Source organism: Astatotilapia calliptera, chromosome 19 (assembly GCF_964374335.1).
Source record: "Astatotilapia calliptera chromosome 19, fAstCal68.1, whole genome shotgun sequence".
Classification (NCBI taxonomy): Eukaryota; Metazoa; Chordata; class Actinopteri; order Cichliformes; family Cichlidae; genus Astatotilapia; species Astatotilapia calliptera.
In genome coordinates this window covers 19,349,102-19,369,434 of record NC_137440.1, presented here as the reverse complement: position 1 = coordinate 19,369,434, position 20,333 = coordinate 19,349,102, and the positions used below count along the sequence as shown (strand labels likewise).

At 39.6% G+C, this 20,333-nt stretch overlaps 2 protein-coding genes across 17 annotated transcripts in view; one reads left to right on the top strand and one right to left on the bottom strand.

Moving 5' to 3' along the window:
- Nucleotides 1-20,333, top strand: part of ccdc177 (coiled-coil domain containing 177) — a 170,051-nt gene that overhangs the window by 92,319 nt on the left and 57,399 nt on the right. For 2 of the 3 annotated variants that reach the window (XM_026152108.2, XM_080293706.1), the window contains one exon: nucleotides 10,131-10,285. In XM_026152108.2, the coding sequence (XP_026007893.2) occupies nucleotides 10,226-10,285 (60 nt within the window). In that variant the 5' untranslated portion in view covers nucleotides 10,131-10,225. Of the gene's footprint in view, nucleotides 1-10,130; nucleotides 10,286-20,333 lie in introns of those variants that run through there. The other variant, XM_026152110.2, reaches the window with a different exon arrangement.
- The window catches only part of smoc1 (SPARC related modular calcium binding 1), a 62,105-nt gene continuing 42,136 nt past the window's right edge, over nucleotides 365-20,333 (bottom strand). For 6 of the 14 annotated variants that reach the window (XM_080293708.1, XM_080293711.1, XM_026152119.2 and 3 more), the window contains 6 exons: nucleotides 17,389-17,581; nucleotides 15,561-15,643; nucleotides 12,963-13,068; nucleotides 12,084-12,328; nucleotides 11,335-11,368; nucleotides 365-5,582 (listed from right to left, as the gene is read on the bottom strand). In XM_080293708.1, the coding sequence (XP_080149834.1) occupies nucleotides 5,543-5,582; nucleotides 11,335-11,368; nucleotides 12,084-12,328; nucleotides 12,963-13,068; nucleotides 15,561-15,643; nucleotides 17,389-17,581 (701 nt within the window). In that variant the 3' untranslated portion in view covers nucleotides 365-5,542. Of the gene's footprint in view, nucleotides 5,583-11,314; nucleotides 11,369-12,083; nucleotides 12,329-12,962; nucleotides 13,069-15,560; nucleotides 15,644-17,388; nucleotides 17,582-20,333 lie in introns of all 14 variants that reach the window. The other 8 variants (XM_080293709.1, XM_080293712.1, XM_080293714.1 and 5 more) reach the window with 3 other exon arrangements.

Below are 20,333 nucleotides of genomic sequence, written 5' to 3'. Positions count from 1 at the left end.
ACTGCAGCTGCCTCTTGGCTCCAATTTCATCTGTGATACCAGCCCTCTCCACCGCCTGTCTCCCCCTTACCCATTTCCAAACCACTACCACCCCTTCCTTCACCAGCAACCTCACCACAAGCCCTCTTCCTCCCATCATGCACTGATAAAATCACCAGCACCTTTGAAGTATCATCACTAAATCAGGGCATCTCACAGCGCACACAAATAATTGTGCATAATAGGTTTCCACATTCAAACATGGGGACAATTAATTATAGTCCTTTTTTAACATGGACAGGAAATTCCGCTACAAATTTCCCGTGGGATCTTTTATTTATTTCAACCATTAAAAACACAAAAACTACACAAGTCTGCAGAGAAATTCAGTAAAAACATTATCTTTATTAAAATATTTCAGTTCATGAAATTCAGTTGGCTTGCTTGATGCCGTATGATAAGTAAAAACTTGTTGTGCAGACACTGGATTCAATTTGTCAAACTCCAACCTGCAGTGAACAATCTTCACCATTTGGGGTCAATATTGAACTCCTTCGCCCTCCTTTCAGAAAATTTGTCTTCTGTTAACAGCTCTAAATGCTTTCAACTGCCCAGAAAAGTATAGTTTAAGGAGATGTAATATGGAGAGTTTCCATATTTCTTTAGAATCATTATCAAGCTTTTTAAAATACCACTGTTTATATTGTAGTAATATTAAAGTGAGTCTAATCAGTTGGATACTTAGAGTGTCACACAGTACCTCTACAGTTTCCTCAACATGATTCTGTAAGAGATATAACGTGGTTCAAGTTTTCAAGTGTCTTGTTGCTGAATTCAGTCCTCTCTGTCCATACAACAGTGAGATGTTAAATTCTTCCATATGTTGGGCAACTAGATAGCTGCTTTAAATTTATGACACACTTAAGGTAGGAAACAGCATGAAGTATCCCAAAGAGTGATACAACCCAGGTGGAAGCTACTACTGCGTTGTAGCTCATAAACTTTATGAACATTTTCTGAGCTTTGCACTTGACTGATTCATTTTGAGATTAAAAGAAAAAAGCCTTTAGCCTCTTTTGTTTTGCTTGTGTCTACTTTGACACAAGTTTGAAAATGTCAATGATTCTGAGCAGCACCCAAATCCACATGAATCATTTTTATTCAAAAATAACACATTTCAGTGTTTTCTTTTCCATGGATCTAATTTCCTTTGCTATGAATAAGAAACATTATCAAAACACATTTGAATGGTGAAGTGCAAAAACAAGTGAAACAAAAAAAAGCTGTCTTTTCTCTACCAAACTGACATGCTACAAGACTCCTTCACTACATTTTTCCCATCATGATTTGTAGTGATTACTAGCCTTTTGGGCTGTTTTAGATCTTGCATGTGATTTGCAGCTCTGCAGCGTCTGGAAGCACTTCAGCAGACACACATAAGCTCACTGTGTTCAAACCTGGATTGAAACAGGCACTCAGGAGAGACTGCACAGCCCTCAAAGAAAGGCTGGTTTCTTTTCTGGTTTCTTGGCATAACTATCCAATTCAAATTAGATGCAACTGGACTTGTGATTGTAGTATATTAAGCACCAGATACTGCATAAGTATGGTCCTGACTGTGCGTAGTGATGACGACGGGAATCTTAAAACACAAACTGAAATAGTAAACTAACCTCACCATAGTTAAAATAAACAGTCCTCAGAGCTGACAACGTGCAGTCTCGCCTAAGCATTTCCATGTTGTGAATTAGCTACTGTAACAGCCTAATGTTTGACATGATATAAACAGAGAGAAAAGTATATCTTTTTTTACAAGAAGCCAGAATGACAGTGAAGTAAGTGAACAATCATACACCCCCACAGTGACATTTAGTAAAACAAAGCTTATTGTACATATTTACAAAAGGAGCTTTTTTTTTGTCTCATAATTGTGAGCCATTGCAGGGACTATTGGGGAATACAACTCATACAAAGTATTTAAACCACAACAGCAAAGGCACGATTCTCCGATTGTTCCCAAATGTGAGGATCACATTTTTATTTTTTACACTGCAAAACTAAAAGGATTTTTTTCCCCCTTCACTGCTCATAAAATGTTAGCATTTATCAGACACCCGGGGCAGTATTTTTCAAAAGAATTACTTCAGTGTCTTACATAAAGTGGAAAAGCTCCACTATGAGTAGTTTTAAGTGTTTGAGACAACAAGACTGACATCAGCTGTTTGAGGTCAGACAGTAATTGTGTTTACATACACAATACATAGTCTGACATTACTGGGAAGGCTCCAGTATTTACTGTATGAACTGCCACGCCATATCTTGCGAGGTAAACGTGAATATGATCGATGAAATGGGCTGAGATTAACAAGATATTGAGCCATGTGAACTTCTTACTCTATTTACTGGTTAGATTAGTCAACTGTGGAGTCGTTTTTCTCTGATACTAATAATATTTAAAACATCTTTATTGGAATGTAATCTATTTAGAAAACTAAAATCTCCACAAGAGAGTCAAAGATTTGTTCAGTTTGGATCAGTAAACACTAGAAGGCAGAATTAAAGAAAGATCATTACATGATTGATTTTGTAAAGAACGGATACTAACATTATAATAGTGTAGTTTAACAAAACCTGCACAATTACTTTTAACACTATATAAACTTATACACAAAAGAATGGGATGCATGTATTATAAATGAGTGGCCTCCACTGTGGTAAGGACACATTTAAATTGAAGATGCATTAGTGAATGCGTCCCATTTGTTTATGTAAGCACCAATGCAATGGATTCTGATCACATAGTGTCAGACTTGGAACTTAAACAACAATTTGCCAGCTCCTCATTAGTGTAAACTTGAGATCTATGTTACTTTATACAAATCAGAGGTGCCTGGTGCAATAGCAACTCTGGAGGCTTGGGAAATTTTAACCAAATCGGTAACACATGAAGACAGATTTTGTTTCAGAGCTCAAACTTTGTTTTTTTTCCGGGAAAATATTTTGCGGCTCTTTTTGCAAACAGTGTGTTTGTTTTGGTATGAAATCATTTGTACAATTCTACTTGGTTTCAGAAGAGCATCTATCAAATTATCTGTCATTACAAGGTCTAGTAGCTCGCCCATCTAACATAAAGCTTCTCAATAACCCAGCTCTAAAAACACCTGTGTGGACATTTATGCTAAAATGCAACCCACAACTTTATACGGCTGTATTTTAGAGTTGTTTGTCTCTGTGTGGTTACATGCGTGTGGTTGCATTCCTGAATTCTTTCATTACTTCATATTTAATACTGTTTGTTCGTATTCCAACCTTTGTGTAAACATGTTGAAATGTCTTCCACTGGGTGCAACAGTGTAAAGTTCCATGAACATCCTGTGTGAAATCTTTTACTAGCAGCTGTTTTGCATGTTTAATTTGTCAGAATCTTTTACTATTTGTTCTATTATTATATTTGTTTTTTACAAACCCATTTCCAAAAAAAATTCAGAACACTGTGTAAAATGTAAATTTAAAAAAATGATTCCACTGATTTGCAAATATCATAAACCCATATTTTATTTAAAATAGAACACTGAAAACATATCACATGTTTAAACTGAGACATCTCATGAAAATATTCTTTCAAAAGTAAGTGGTACCAAAAAGCCAGCTTGTGGAAAATTTCACAACTAATCAGGTATTCTTGGAGTTTCTCAGAAGTAAAGATAGACAGAGATCCACCAACCTGCAAAAATGCGCATCTCCAAATTGTGGAACAATATTAGAATAATGTTCCTTTTAAAAGCGATTGAGTGTAAAGAGTTTAAATGTCATATCATCTACAGTAGATAATATGATCTTGTGATAATATCACAAGTTTCACAAAATCTGGAGAAATCTCTGTGTGCAAAGAATAAGACTGAAATCACTATTGTATGTCCGTGATAGCTGGGACCTCAACTGGCACTGCATTAAAAACAGGCATTATTTTCTTAAATGCATGTTAAAGCTCTATCATGCAAAGAAGTAGTTATATGTGAACATGATGCAGAAACACCATAATCTTCTCTGGGCCAAAGGTTATTTAAATTGGACTAAGGCAAAGTGGAAAGCTGTTCTATGGTCAGATGAGTCCAAATTTCAAATTCTGTTTGGAGAGCAAGCGCTTAACATTCTCCTAACTAAAGAGGGAAGAGAGCATCCGCCTTAATAGTGCTCAGTTCAAAAGCCTGCATCTCTGATGGTATAGGGGTACATTAGTACCCATGGAACTGGCAGCTTGCACCTCTGGAAAGGCATCATTAGTGTTCAAAGGTAGATGATATCTTGTTCAGGGAAAATCGTGCACATTTTGGCAAAACGATGCTTAACTGCATGATGAATCTTTTATAACAGCATGGCTTCATAGTATAAGAGTCTGGGTGCTGAACTGGCCTGCCTGCAGTCCAGACCTTCCACTAACTGAAAACATTTAGTTAATGGAACAGAATTCATCTCCCAAAAGTCAGACAACTGGATTGGAACAGAGGATTCTACACAGTGGTAAATATGGCTTTGTCTCAATTAATGTGAGATACGTTGCTACCAATAAATTTCAAATGAGCTTTTTCCCAGAAAATGGTACATTTTCATTTGTAAATAAAATATGGGATTATGAGATTTGCAAATCTTTGCATGCTGTTTGTATTTACATTTTACACAGCATCCCAACTTTTTGGGATTTGTTGTTGTAAATTCTCTTTTTTTGATACTACAGAATGTGAAAATAAATTATGAATAGTGAAGAAGAGTGTTTTTGCAATGTTTTGGGGTTGTAGAAAAAGTAATTGGGTAAAAAAAAAGTGACATCCACTTAGCTACCACTGTCCGACACCGGTGCGTGCATGACACTTGACAAAAACCAGATATCCAAAATGTTAATGTATCGAGAAGGTTTTGTGCAGGATTCACGCAGCTAATTCTGTGCTGATGATCCATAGACTCAACTCACAGTTTAATTCCGATACATGCCACTCACATAATTGTTGCTTCTTCACATAGAACATTACACATTTGTTTTAGTTGTTCTAGACTGACTTGTAGAGTGCGTTTTAAATAAGCACCATTCTTTTTTTTGTATGTGACTCACAGCAAGATCCTCTTTTATAGGTTTCCACTGACCTGTGTGCTGCTTTTTGTAACAAAGGGCCTGTAATTTTAATTCACATGGCAAAAAAATGTGTATTAGTACCGCGTGAGGACACACAGAAGGAATCAAAACATCAGACTTAACACACAGAGAATTGTGGTAATATACACATACTTGCTCTTCCAGTGGTGAGCCTGTCATCTTTGCAAATATATTCTCATTCTTACCTAGATATTTTTCAGTCACTTCAAGACAGGAAAAAAACATAAAAAACAAATAAAATGTCAAACATAGGGAGAAGAAAGTGCAAATATTTTGGTGCCACTTTGTTTTTCTTTTCCATTTTTTTTCTGTTCATTTACAAAACTCAGGAACTTCTTAATTTTTCTGCTCCATCTGTCTCTGTCCTGTCAGCAAGCGCGCAGATGCCTTCCCTCTGTGCCCTCTGCTCTCATCTCAGCTTCTTGATCCTTCTCTTCTCACACCAGACGTCCTACTGGAAACATGTGCAGGAAGAAGAAGACAAAAGAAATCATTTAATAATGAAAGTGTAGGAAGTAGAGATTTGTTACTACTGATGTGGGCTGTGTTTCTGAGTACAATTAATGCAAACCCTTCAGTGCGCAAACACGTAACAATGCTCTTTGTGCTTTTTTTTGAACATGTGAAAGTCTCTGAATGGCCATGTGGAAAGCAGATTTGTCCTCAGATTTTTCAAACAAAGCAGATTTTTAGTTTAATTTAATCTGTTACAGAATTCATTTTATTTTAATTTGTCAAACTTTAATTATATCTCTATATTACAGACATCACCAGCATACTGTCTGCTCTCCATCATTTTGTTTTTTAAGGTAATTAAACTACACGAGTAATATGTACTGACTCAAAATGTTATCTAGAACGGTAACATCAAATTTCCTGCAATTATGTTAAAGCCAAGCAAAATCTGTAAAGTTGTACTGTTTTGCAGTTGCATGGGACAGTGAACTGAACTGCGCATGCTGCTAACTCATCAATCAGATGTGTGGGTGTATATGTTCAGGGGCAAAAAGGGAGTAGAAGAGAAAGATAAAGAAGGAAAGAAAGAAGAACAGGCCTGGGAGAAAGCAGATGGGTCAAGAGCTTAGATTGCTTGCAGATGGCTGTCAGAATAGAGCCGAGGTCCTCCTGTTAGAGCTCAGGCTGTGTTTCAAGCCATGTGCCTGGGTGTTCACTTTTATATGCAAGCATTTCTATGCTGAGTTAAGTTTGGTTTAAATTTAGTGCATTAATAATGAAATTGTATTTCTGTATATAGGTAAATTCTTTCTTTCTGCATATTTTCTGTGCAGTGTTTGCTTGTATGTGTAGACTTTACTGGCCTGCATGAGGTGTTCAAAAGCCTGGGGGTAGGGAGCTGCAGGTGCAATATCTGTCAATAAGCTGGATTTCATTTCTACGAAAAAGAAGCCCAGCTGATTTCACTCTAGAGGCTTCTGTAGTCTCAGATGATACATTTACAAGCAATAACTCAGTTCAGACTTTAATGCATCACAATCCTTCCACTGTCCTATAAATCAGCAGTTACATTCCACATGAGCGATCCAGCGGTGGATGTTTTCATCTATACTTTACTGTAACTGTACAAAATAAAATATTATAGCCAACTAATCTTTCCACGAGTCTGTTTAATCTAAGTGACTACCGTTTGCAGTTTTAGCTTTGACGCTTTTATGTAAATAAATATTGCTTTAGATCCTGTATGTGACCAAAACAGAATGAATCATCTTACCCAGGTCGTAAAAAATAGTTTCTGTGCTTGAAACAGAAATACCAAAAATCTCTACTGCCTCTTTGCATGGAAGCAATGAGGTTAACGTGATCCCTTGTCATAAGATAATTTTGATTTCCATTTTTAGTATTTTATATTTGGCACCATGTCTCTGTTCTGGGACTCCCCCACCCTTCCATGTGCATACAGCCAGTTGGAGAGAACAGCAATACCCCAGCACAGAACAGGGCATATACCAGTGACAACAGATATGACTGATTAAGTCAGGCACACCATGTAAAAGAAGTGTTAGGGTATAGGGGGTTTCAAAGGTGCTTGCAGATGTGCAACAACTGTGGACAGTTGCATGTCCAGCTAAGAAATCAGCTATTGTTGGCTGGTAACAAGATCAGATGATCTTCTGGGATTGAAGTTCAGCTTGGCCTTTTTGCCAAGCCTTCAAGAGACTGAGTTCTTAATTAAAGGTTCTGGATATTGGTTTGGTTGACACATCTCAGCAACATCACCTGAAACTTGAGGACAATGCCTCTGGACTGGCAGACCAGAGTGGCGGTAACCCTTTTTAAGAGGGGGGACCAGAACATGTTTTCTAATTTCAGAGGGTTCCCACTTCTCACCCACCCCAGCAAGGTCTATGACAATGTTCTGGAGAGGAAAATCCATCTGTTAGTAAAAGCTCATATTCAGGAGGAAACATGGTGGTTTGCAATACTGGACCAGCTCTTTACTCTCTCAGAGAGAATGGAAGTTTGCCCAATGAGTCTGCATGTTGTTTGTGAACTTGGACAAGGCATTCGACTGCATCTGTTGGAACATCCTTTGGGTGGTGTTCCAGGAGTGCAGGTTGACTGGCCAGTAGCTGCAGTTCATTCAGTCCCTGTACAGTGGTAGCGAGAGCTTTATCACCGATTCCTTATAACTTTAATGGATGGAATTTGTAGGTGGAGCCAAGTGTTGGAGGATCTCTGCTCTGGTAGCCATCTGCAAACCACTTCTTTGCAGATGATGTGGTTCTCCTGGTCTCATCAACCAGCGACCTTCAACTTGCACTAGGGTGGTTTGCCGCTAATTATGTAGTGGTAGGATATGAATCAGGGTGTCAAAGTTTCAGAGTATTGTTCTTATTCAGAAAAGGGTGGAGTGTTAACTCCAGGTCATCGACAAGCTATTCCTTAAGTCGAGGAGTTTAAGTATCTTGGGGTCTTGAGTTCACGAGTGTGGGGAGAGTGAAGTGGGAGAATGATGGCAGATTGGTGTGGTATCTGTAGTGAGGCGGACACTATTGGCTTGAAGACGGAGCTGAGGGTGAAGCTGTCAGTTTACTGGTTAGTCTATGTTCCTACCTTTACGGCCATGGCCATGAGCTCTGGCTAGTAACCAAAAGAATGAGATTGCAGGTGCAAGCAACAACAATGAGCTTCCTCATGAGTTGTTGGTCTCTCCATAAGGGACCTCTGTGATTCAGGTTGGCTCACAGCGGTGCTGCTACATCTCCACATTGAAAAAGAAGCCAAGTAAAGCCTCCTGGATGTTTCCTGGATGTTGAGTAAGACAAGGTGGCCTGGGAGAGGGAGGTCTAGGTGTAACTATCGCCATGACCCAAACCTGGATAAGTGAGGATGGATGAATGAATGGATGGTTTTTCAGACATAAAATGAAGTATTTGGCTAAAGTTTGTCCTTTCTCACATTAATGGATTTTTAAGTGGTAGTATTCGTTGTCATAAATCCTTTACCTTGGCAACACTAGTGGCATGTTCTACCTGTTGAGGCAGGTCCACAATATTTCCTAAGAGCTTTTTCCACTGAAGTCATGCTGTTCCTCTCTTTAGCTCAGATAAATGTCTCTGTTGTGAGAAGCTGAGCGACAGTTGTGCTGATGAATTGGCTTTGCAATTACGAGGCTCCAGAGGAGCGAATGGTCCTCTCCCTCCTCTCTTCCCAGTCACTAAGGACACTGTCTGTGCCATTAACAACACAAAGCTCTCCAGCCTCTCCCTGGACACCTTGGCCCCACTTCTGATAAAGAGCTGAAAGCAGATCCTGTCTAGCAGTGAATCGCCTGGCCTCACCTGGGACTGACCAATAAAGCCACTTGGCTCAAGAGCTGGGAATCATGGTATACCTGTGCATAATGGCAGCAGGGGGGAAATCACTTTGCTAAGACGAGATATACACTGGCTTGAGTTTACTTTCAGTTAGGTAAAAACAGCCCATTGAATGACTTTTGTAGCAAATTCCTGAAGCTAATGATATAAAGAAGTAATGCTTTCCTGTCAGTATCCTCTCTGATGACCTCTTTCACATCAGCCCAGAATCCAGAAAGTCAAGCTGATGTCACTGTAATTAAAACACAAGTGGTGTTGGCTCTGAGGGGGCAGGAGTTCTCTAATGGCCCTGCATCCCCAGTGCCAAGGCTGCTCAATAATGCCCTCTTTTCATTCCTGCCAGACGTAGCCAGAACAAACAGGAGAAGAAGACAGGAAAGCACTAAGGGAGACAAGAGGAAGACAGGAGTTTGACAGAAAACAGAAAAAGCATAATTCTGTGTGCTAGACTGTCTCATCTGTTTTTGTTACTCGTCTCGTCTACATAACAGCACTGAATTATTTATTTGCCTCTGCCAGGTGAAATAAGTTTATGAATACCTCCAGTGATGAGCTCATTAGTTTCCTTCCTAATCTCTGCTTAAAGACTAAAAAAAACATATTTATATGACCACAGACTTATTTTTAATTAAAGGATTATAATTAACGTAGATGGCATAAAAAAAGAAATCCTATTGGTTTTACTTCTGTAAACAAAATGAAAATAAATCCTTCAGGTTTTGAAACCACCTTCCATCACATTCCCATCATGTGATTCACACTGGAGTGACTTCAGTTTGCTGTCAATCTGACAATACATGACGTTCTGCATGATGTACAAACCATCACATTTAGAACTTGTTGATTAGCCTGTTTGTTTTAAGTGTTATAGCAAAAATGAGCAAATCCTCATTCACAAAGCTCGTGCTATTCTTGACAGCAGGTGATGCATACTGCAAACTAAGGCCTCTGTAGTCACTCTCACTAGATCCTCAACATCCTTTAACTGTGTATGACCCTGTGAGGTGTTTGTGAGCACTCATACATGCACAAGGCCATGTGTTTGCACTTACTGTAAAATGTGTTTACGTATTTCTAAATGGAATTAAGCCTTTCGGGGGGAAAAAAGAACCTTGTTAACCTTGCTCAACTTGTTTAACAGTGAAACATTCTTGTGTTTTGTTCAGGAGTTATCTGAGCTTCCAGACCTGTGGCTTACCAGTTGACTGACTGTAAAAAGAGATTACAGAGAATACAATCATTGGCCTTGGCTTCATCTGTAATGACGTTTCCACTGTCTTCAGAGGATGGATGCCACTCTTTTCAGGAAATATCTCCCAAGGTATTTAGATATTTTTCCTTTGCTTTTGCCAACATGTCAGGAGGGAGAAACCTCATACAGATGAGCTCTACTCTTCCTCAAATGCTTGAAATCCTTCAGCAAAAAGCACACACTGTAAACGGTAAATATATCAAGCAAGAACCCGATGACGATCCGGAGGACAGTGCCTGATAAGATTTAAGGGCTGACAAAGGCAGCTTCACTTAAACCACTTAGGCCATTAAGGAACAGCTAGGCATACCTGAACACAATGGCTGTCTCTTAGTCAAGACAGTGAACAATGCCATATGTTCTTACAGGCTCTAGCTTCTTTCTGCAGGCTCTCTCCCTCTTCTTGTCTTTATTTCATACTTCACTTTCTCCACAATCATCAGCAGCTTATAGTGCCTGAGTGGCAGCATTAGGAGCCATATAAAGCTGTCAGGCCATTTACCTCCAGCTCTTAAGCATGAAGGTGATAGATTCAGTGACTGTAGTGAAACAGCTAGACGAGCCTCCTCTGCTCCAGCAGAGGAGGCTGTTTATCCTGGCAGCCATGCCCGGGGTCCAAGAACCCTGACGTTATGCCCGCTCAGAGCCACTGTTCTGCAGACACCGGAGGGCAGAGCCAGGGTAAACACATGACCTCAGTGTTATGTGGCGTTGAATAGGGCTGGCGGTTAGACTCAGCAGCACCAGTGGGATCAATCACCACTCACTGAGGGGAATCCCGTTAGAGTGATCAAGAGGAGAAGAAGACAGGAAGATGGAAAAGAGCAGCGGGACGGACTTAAAGGTCGATTGATGAGTTGGTCATAATTTATTTGTTGTTGCTGTGACTTACAAAAAAATGTAATTAACTAGTGGGCCAAAGTAATTGTGTGTTGATAACAAATCACACAGGGAATAGCATGCACTAGTACTAGTTTTAAATACGCCAGACTGTCACATTGCACATGTACGAATATGTGTTAATGGATTATACAACAAGCCAACTACAGCTCCTGAAGCAAGAAGCAGAGTTAGTGAAAGCGTATTAGTTTGCCTTACTGAACAAATTTGTCCCTTGCCTTGTCCCTTGGTTGCCACTTGTTGTTGAGCTACCTGCAAAAAAGAGAAACTGTGATTAAACCTAATGGGAGTGGATGTCTTCTTTTTGGGTTTGTTGGGTCTTTTTTTTGGTCACACAGCAAATGTTATATTTTAAGTGCTTAAGGTAATTTGGCTATTAATGGATATTAATGCTTAAAATATAATTTCTTAATATTCAGCACCAAGTAAAATTCTACTCTCCACAAATATTTGAACTGCAGCTGCTCTGAGAATCGTCGTTGTTGTTAGGCTTGTTTGACAAATGCTAATAGTCTCTATTAGGAGCAAACTTATTATTAGTACTTCAGTTTTCCTGCCCAGACTGTATGTGTCTAGGATTGGTTAATGCATCAGTCTTGTCTAAATATTCATTAGTGGGTGCTGAGTGCATTAGCCTTCTTTGGACTGCGAACTGATTCAACTGTTTGTCACTTGCAGTACAGTTACTTCATCTTTTACTTAAAATTACTGTCTTACTGTGACTGACTTCACATTTTTAAGCTATGAAACCATAATTATGTTTATTAAACTATGTAACAATAATGAAATATTAACAACAGACTAAAGCCATAAAAGAGTTGCAGATGAGCTCCTAATGCCAACTGGCATCTCTGTCCAGTTGCTGAAGGAGGCCAGCCATGGTCTTACTGCATGGTTGTGCTGGCACAGCACTCTCAGTCATTTTGATTTCCTAGTTTTCTCCTCAGCTTCCTTCTTCCTCTCTTACCCTCCTTGCTGACGCCCAGGCAGCCTTTCAGCTCCTGCAGGGAAATGGCTTTGTCCTTATTCAGATCACAGTAGTCGGTGAACTTTCGGGCACATTTCTTGGGTTTGGCTTTCTTCTTCAAGTACTTCTTGAAAGGCTTTAGTTCCTTCTTGTTGATGTCTTGACTACCATTGTTATCCAACTGGGCAAAGTACCAGTGCACCACCCTCTCTTCTAAAGTGTGACTGGGGTCAGGCTCCACAAACCTGAGTAGATACAACAGGCAACAGAAACTGAAAAAGAAAATCTGATGGAAACTCTTCAAAAAGTAATGTGAGGGCAGAATTACTTTTGGGACATTCACCACATCAATAGCCACAACTTGGTCAAATTTACTGTTAAATTACAGTAAAGTACTAGCAGAGAAGTTTCCAGGACTGGGCTCACATTTTGCAGTGTCTACAGTCATCCACAGCTTCTTACTATTAACAAAAAACTTTTTACTTCTCAAAAGTCCATTAAAAGAAATGCTTCTGTATTCAGCATTTTAACAACCACCCTGAAGATAAAAGCTGGCAGAAAAACACAGAACACTTATCACCAAAGAAAAATATAATGTGTTATGCCAGAAAAATGTAAAGTAGATTACAGTTGATATTTCCTTAAAGGCATTTACAGTATTTAACTATATGGACACTGTTATTCCAAAATATCATTCAGCTCCATCATACACACATCTTTAGCACCAATGCATAGTAACTCCTGAAGTCTAGTGTCCAGATCTTCACATTGTGTGTCATAGAAATACTCTGTGTTTGCAATTCATTAAACCAAAAGGAAACAATGTTTTCCACGAACAATCAGCCAATATGTCAGTCTGTGGTATGTGACGCTACTTACCTCCCACCACCAGAGGGGGCTGGTGAGTTTATGGCTTGCACCATGTCTGTGGTGAGGGCATCTAACAAGCTTGTAATGAATTCCACTTTCTTGCCCTCAGGGCAGCCTGGTGCAAATAAAAGACAAAAATACACCAAAATTACCTACCACAACTAATTTGAGCCATTAGGCCGCAATGAAGAGCCTCTAAACCTTCAACACCAGTGAACCACTGTGACAGATGTCAAATAGAAAACGTCTGTTAGACCGTCAAAACCTTATATAGAGCTTAGTGACCAAGTAAATCTGTTAAAAGTGACCAGGTGAAAAACATGAACATATGAATGTATGCTTTAACAGAGGTGAAATACATTGTTTGGCTGTTTTGTTAGACTTCAAAAACACAGAGCTGAGGCACATGGGTGAGGTGGGGCAGAAGTGTGCTGTGATGAGAGAGCTTTCTTGAGCAGAGCAGACCTGTTAACTTTTATGGCACAATTTTGAACACCTTGGGTAGCTTTTTTTAATTGCCCAGATGTATTTTAAAAGCACACAAAACCAGTGCAAAATTTTCCCTCCTAATTGTGTCTCTTAAAGGGAAACTTCAAACGCAGCTGCACTGTAAACTAATCTTCCTATTCTGCCTTTTTTTTTCAGTCTCTTCTTTTTTCTCTCGAGCTCTCTCTGTAGATCCCCCTCCTCCCCCTTTCTCTGAGGATTTGTGGCCTCCTCATCCTCTGCACCATTCACGTCTTTTCTTTCCTTTTGTGTTAGCTCAGGACGGTCTGTGGGAGGCGGGTTGATGCCCCGCCAGGTGAATCCAATTAGCATTTCCTACAGCATGACAAGCTTGAAGAATCTCTACCTCGCTGTGCTTTAATCCAAGTGTTAAATTGGGGTGTTATGAAGCGCAAACTGTTATGTTGTATGTAGCTTATGAGGCAAGGTGGTTCAGGATGTCTGCCAGCATAAAAGAAGCTGCGGGCACATGAAAGCTGCTACAAACATGATTGTTGCAGGTGTAAACATAAAGAAGGGTATTTACCCTTGAGAGACTCCAAATGAGACCCCCCCCCCTCCCCCCACTCCCCCCTCTCAACACCTAAAATGAAGTTAAATACTGGTGGGTGTTGAACAATATATGCAGCAATACTGGTATATCTGTGACAGGCCAGCTGATAAAGTCAGGCTTTACCTACAGAGCAGACACTGTAAATACTGCATTGGCGGCATATGTATGTGGATGTGTTCAACCTTTCAATTTGAAGGCATTTGCTGATTCATGAAAAGTGTAATTTTGCTTTACTGTTTGGTGGACTTTACCATTATCACATTACAAATTGCATTGTCCTAAACAATTCTATTCAAAGTATAGCCACAGGCAACTAAGGCTTTACTTTACTACAGTTGAACTTAATGGATCTCATCCTTTGGTCTCAGAGGACGAGCTGTTATATGCTCAAAAGGACAGAAGCAATATTGTCATTATGTGTAGTTGGTGAGGCTGAACCTGTAGCCAAATGCTGTTAAGCCTCACCTCTTAAACATTCTTTTTTCACCATTGCCTTGATGTGACAGCCATGAAATATCATGCTTTGTTGTGGCGGTTCAGAACATCCCTCTACAGTACATAAAAATATCTACACTCAGCTCCCTGCAGTATCCAACACCACCAGCAGCCCCCCCACATGCCTTGCCACCACACCCCACAACACTAACACCTTCCATAAAACATACCACACATCTGCTGCACAGTCAGGAGTATGCTTGACTCTGTAAACTCACCAGATGGGGAATTAAACAAGAGTTACAATGCAGCCTTAAATGATGGGGAAACAGAGGGGCAACAAAAGTAAGTGAGCAGTAACAAGGGCAAAGGAGTATGAGCCTATGTTACGACCTCTGGCTCAGGGGGCAATCTGAGTCGTGCATACTTAAAACTTTCCAGGTTACATTCTTTAACATGGATTTAAAAGCAGAATTCATGTGGATTATTATGTAGGACCTGGGCTTTTTTTTTTTTTTTTTTTTTTGCAATAGCCACAAACAGGTATACATTGACAAACCACATCTCTGTGTATATATACTATTTTTCAGTTATTTGCTTATATCATTCATCTTAAATAGCTACAAAGAGTTTTTTTACATTATATTTTGGTATAGGTTTCTCTGTTTTGGCAGTATTGACTTTAAAAGTTCTCTTGAATATGATGCACCTTCCTTGTGGTGCTCAAAGTGCCAAAAAATAAATTTAAAAAACTTAAGCAGCAATCTCTCTTTCCAGCAAAGAGACATTGTTGTGAACAGATTCATGTAAAAATCATTTTCTTTCTACCAAACCACACTTGCCAATCCCTTCATGCTACAGAAGCTTCCATTTACCCATGACAAGCAGCCAGTCCCGGTGAGAGGGAGTAAACATTGATGCTTTCCCCCTCAGCTAAGCTGTGTTGTTGGCTAGAAGCTACTGTTTTGATATTAAAGTCCACTGACAGTTATTATTTGGAAAGCAAGTTTAATCTCTAAAGCAGCTATAAAAATTCTACCAGATAATAAATGGAAAGTTTCTGTACTCCCACAACCAAATTGGATTGAACTGCAGTGAAAAAGTGAAGTGACCTTGCAGTTCTCTGCCTTGGAATGCTTCTTCTGTGTCCGAGACTCGAGATCGTGCAGCTCCATCGCACTCAGGCGTCTGGTACCTGTTACAAAGAGGCAAGCACATGGCTGCATGAGATAGAAGCCGAAGAGGAAAAGCGTAAATCTGTCTTAGCAAAGTGTGAAAAATTGGAGACATCAAAGGAGTTGATTTCGAAAGATCTGAACAGCTAGAGAAGGAAAAAAAAAATCATCACCTGAAACTAAAACCGAACCGAACTAAACAAAAAAACCACCACAATCCAATTAGTCTTCCATGATCTCATTTGCAACATGTAACAAATGATTCAAATTCTGACTTCTTCAAATTACAACCTCTTGCTCTCTTGTCTTTGATCTGTATGCTCTCCCTTCATCTCAGTTGACCGTGATTAACCTTTCTTTATAGTTTGATAAATAAATTGGATTTGAAGTGCACAGAGCTTTTTTTTTTTTTTTTTCTTTCAAAGCCATAACAAACTGTTCAGCATTACGCGTGGCATGACTCGTTTTCTCCTGGCTATTATATCAGTGGTTCGTGAATACGATGGAAAATGGAGCACATGTGTTTGATTTGTCTTTTTTTTTTTTTTTTTTTAAGCAAAAGCAAGTTATCAACTCTATATTTTTTCACACAGTCTGCACAGCCACTGATCCAAGATGGGGATATCTGATGGATGACTCTGCACATTGCTGTTTGGAGAAGAGAAACTGGGATGTATGACATGAGTTCTAGTCCAAGTGTATTTTTATGTGAAGGAATAATCACCTCAGGGTTTTCATAAAAGAGCTCTGAAATGCAGATCAGAATTTGCTCTGTCTAAAGTTTCCTGTTGTGCAAGTGATTTATCCTAGGGTGTCAAAAAATAAATAAATATGCCTTCTGGTATCTTATTGATTTGAAACTAAACTTGAGCTATTGTCTATTCAAACAGAAGACCATATCTTCAAATTTGAAAAATGTCTTTACTTCAGCTTGTAAAGCATTAAGCCTTTTGGAGAGAGAGAATGACGATTCCTTTTCAGGAACAAAATCAGTTCATTTCTTCACCAGTGCATGCTTATAGTCCACGCTTTGTCTTTGTCTCGCCACTTGTTTGAAGTTGTAATATTCATCTTCTGATTACAAATCACGAAAACATTTTACAGAAACAAAACATGAGCAGTGAACACTCATTTTTTTCGAACGTGTTTTTAATTCAGAGATCCCCCAACATGAAGCTCGTGCACAAAAAATACTGTGCTTTCCTCAAAGCAATGTAAACAGTAGCAACTGCACTAAAAACAAAGTCATTCCAGAAACAGAGTGTTTATAGCTAGCTAACCGAAATTCACATAATCTTGGAACTAATTGCTTTGGCAAGTGAACTGGCAAGAGAGCTTGGATCCAAAACTTTCTGGATAATATAACTGACCAGTCTGTCAGTGGGTCCACCACTTTAGTCTGACTTACAGCAAAAAGGTGTGTTATTCTTGAGCTTCTCCTTTGTTGATCCAAGTGAATTATTTTGGGGGATTGATTGCCTCAAATTTTGGAACCAATATGTGCTTTTCAGGAATGGATTCCTAGATTGGTGATAATGACTCCATAATCATTCATTCTCAGATGCCCTCAAATTAACTACCGTAGAGCACTCTTGTTTAAAATTAGACAGATTATTGTTTTTAACACATTTCAGTAGTCCTGTTATTAGCATGTCAGTTATTCATATGATGGCAGACAGACATGCATATCAAATCAATTAAAAACATCTGTAACTACTATAATAAATGATATTGTTTCTTTACGTGATTTTTCTGATAATCTTACCTGGTAGAGGTTCCAGGAATGGGGCGTCCCGTGTCCACCAGAACACACCAACAGTAGCCTGTGGACTGGTGGCACTGGACAGCCTTGTAAAGGCCTCCAGGCCCACAGTCGGGGATGAAAATGGCCTCACGAGGATTCTGCAGAGCCTCTTCCAGAGCACTCTGTCTCTCCTGGTCACAAGAGGGAACTTTCTCTAAAAGTATTAGAAACACACTCAGTACAGGAAAATAACAGATTTGGGAAACCAAATACAGACAGCACATATACAAAAAATTACTACTACTAAATTAAAATGTGAAATATGTGGAACAGGGTTCTGGAAGTGTTCACTGCAAACCAGATGTTGGCCTCTGGTAACATTTTATGTGGCCTGTGAGCACAAAAAGGGAAAAAATCCATTAATGTGCATTTTATTCAGGACATAAATGACAATTAACAACATAAAGCCTTATGTCCTGACCAGGCAATTTATAAATACAAACCAAAAGTTTTAATATGGGCATTTTCCAGTGAGACTCAGTCATGTACTGACTGTACAAAGAATCAGTCACACAGTTCCCAGAGACCTGTAACCATCTCGTAACTACCGGTCATGAGGAAAATTTGTATTCTCCAACAGGTTGCAAATGGTTGCTGAGAGTTACTATGAAATTGATTGCTGTTCTGTTAACTCAGGTCTAGAAACGAGTCGGTGATTCCCACGGTAATCATCAGTCACTAAGGAAAAGTGTGTACTCCATGAGCAGTTGGCAAGGGGTTGCTAGAGGCTGCTGGAGGTCACTAACAGGTTGCTGTGGTCATTTGTAGTTTGGATGGAAAATGCTGACTTGTCTGCAAATATTCAACTTTTACTTTGAAGTGTGTTTCAGGTTTGCATTGCACTTTTTCCAAGTTTCACTACACCTTCAAGAATAAATGACATGTGTTTCAAGAGAAGTAAACATCGTCCATGCAAACTATAAGCAACCACAACAATTGTAAAGCCAGCAACCTCAAGCAATAACTTACCTACCAGTCGCAGACACACTTTTTTTTCGCAACCTGTGGTTATCAGGGTGTCACTGACAGGTTCCCTCTGAGACTCAGACCTGAATTAATGCCATTTTCACATGTGTGGTGACATATGTTGGGTGAATGCGCCCTGCCCCTTTCTTGAATTCAGCTGCCATCCGGTTCTCCTGAGAATCAGCCACCTGACAGTATAAAAGCTAGGGAAGAGCTGCTTGGTCAATATGCGTTAGGACCAGCCTTGAGAGTATTGAGCTATAGTGGTGTCTTGTCTGAGCTGTGACTGAGAGTTTATCTGGGGGTCATAGCAGTAGATATTACCGGACAGAGGTTTATGTAAGAAAGTAAATGTTCCATTCAGTCATTTGTTCTCCCAGCACCTTTGTGCAAAGTCTGTGTGAGCCCATGTTAAAATACTGCACAGCAAGCATGTGGATGCCAGGCATACTCCCTCCAAGCATGTTCCAGGGAGGCAATTGTCACTGTTTAGTAACAACATTGGGTTACGGAGAGATAGTCACATTCTTAACTGCAGATTTTTAAAAAAAAAAATCAAATAGGTCTTTTGTTAAATCACCAATTTTTGACCACCCCAAGAGTAATGCCATTAGCAGCAAAGTTAAATTATGGCTTTACCCACCGCAGTCTTACATGTTTCTGCTCAAAAACAGGCCTCAACCCTTGAGAGATGCTCCTGCAGCACCTTGTCTCAGTGGATGAAGAATGTATTTATATTCACATCCATTTAATCCATTGCTCACTCTTAAGCCACGTCCAACAGAGCTAACTGCTGAGATAGTTACCAAGGTGATTAAGTGTGCTTTGGTTGCTGCAAATCCATTCTTCATTTTACATTCAAGTACGCTATGATGAAGCCTTAAGCAACAATAACAGAGCCACAGTGACTTTTCTTCAAGGTGGTGACATGTGGTGGTGTTTTCACATTAAGGGGCTGACTAGTGCCAAGACAGTGCCTGCAGTCTCGGCTTTTGCTACCAAAGAATAACAGCTGTATCACACAGCCCCTGCCTATTTCAGATCAGCATCAGAGAAGTTGAGCAGTGAAAACAGAAATTAGATTTCTGGTCTTTACATAATTTAAGACCATCCAATAAAAAGCGGGTTGTATTCAACCCCTTTACGTTAGCAAGCACAATAGCAAATCAGTAGTTGTGAGCACTGCTCTGGGCATTTCAGAATATGTTTCTGTTGATTTAAACATGTAGACATGGTGAAGTTGACCTGCTTAAGCCCAAACCAAGCATCAGAATAGAGAAGAAAGGTTATGTGAATGTAGCATGATTGTTGGTGCCAGACAGGCTGCTCTCAGCATTTCAGATCTACTGGGATTTTCCCACACAACCATCTCTAGGGTTTGGAGAGAATGGTGAGAAAAAGAGAAAATATCCAATGAGCTGCAGTCCTCTGGGAGAAAATGCCTTGTTAATATTAGAGGTTAAAGGAGAATGCCCAACCTGGTTCAAAATGATGGGACGGAAACAGTAACTCAAATAATGACTTCTCACAACAAAAGTATGGAGATGAACATCTCTGAACACGCAACACATTGAACCTTTTAGTAGACTGGATGCTACACAGGCTACCCAAAAAAAAAAAAAAAAGAAGATTGAAAGAAAATTGCCTGGTCTGATGAGTATTGCTTTCTGCTGACCGTCATCTAAAATCCACAGACTTCCTGATTATTGCAGTTAACCATGACCATACCTTTGTGAACACTTTCTTGGTTTCTTGTACCTAAATGGCCTCCACAGTCACCAGAGCTCATTCCAATAGAACAACCTTGGGGTTTTAGTGGATCAGGATGTGGTACGACTCATGCCAATATGGACCAGAATCTCTGAGTAACGTCCCCAGCAACATATACAATCAACATTAAAAACAATGAAAGCAGTACTGAAGGCTTTAAAAGGTCCAAC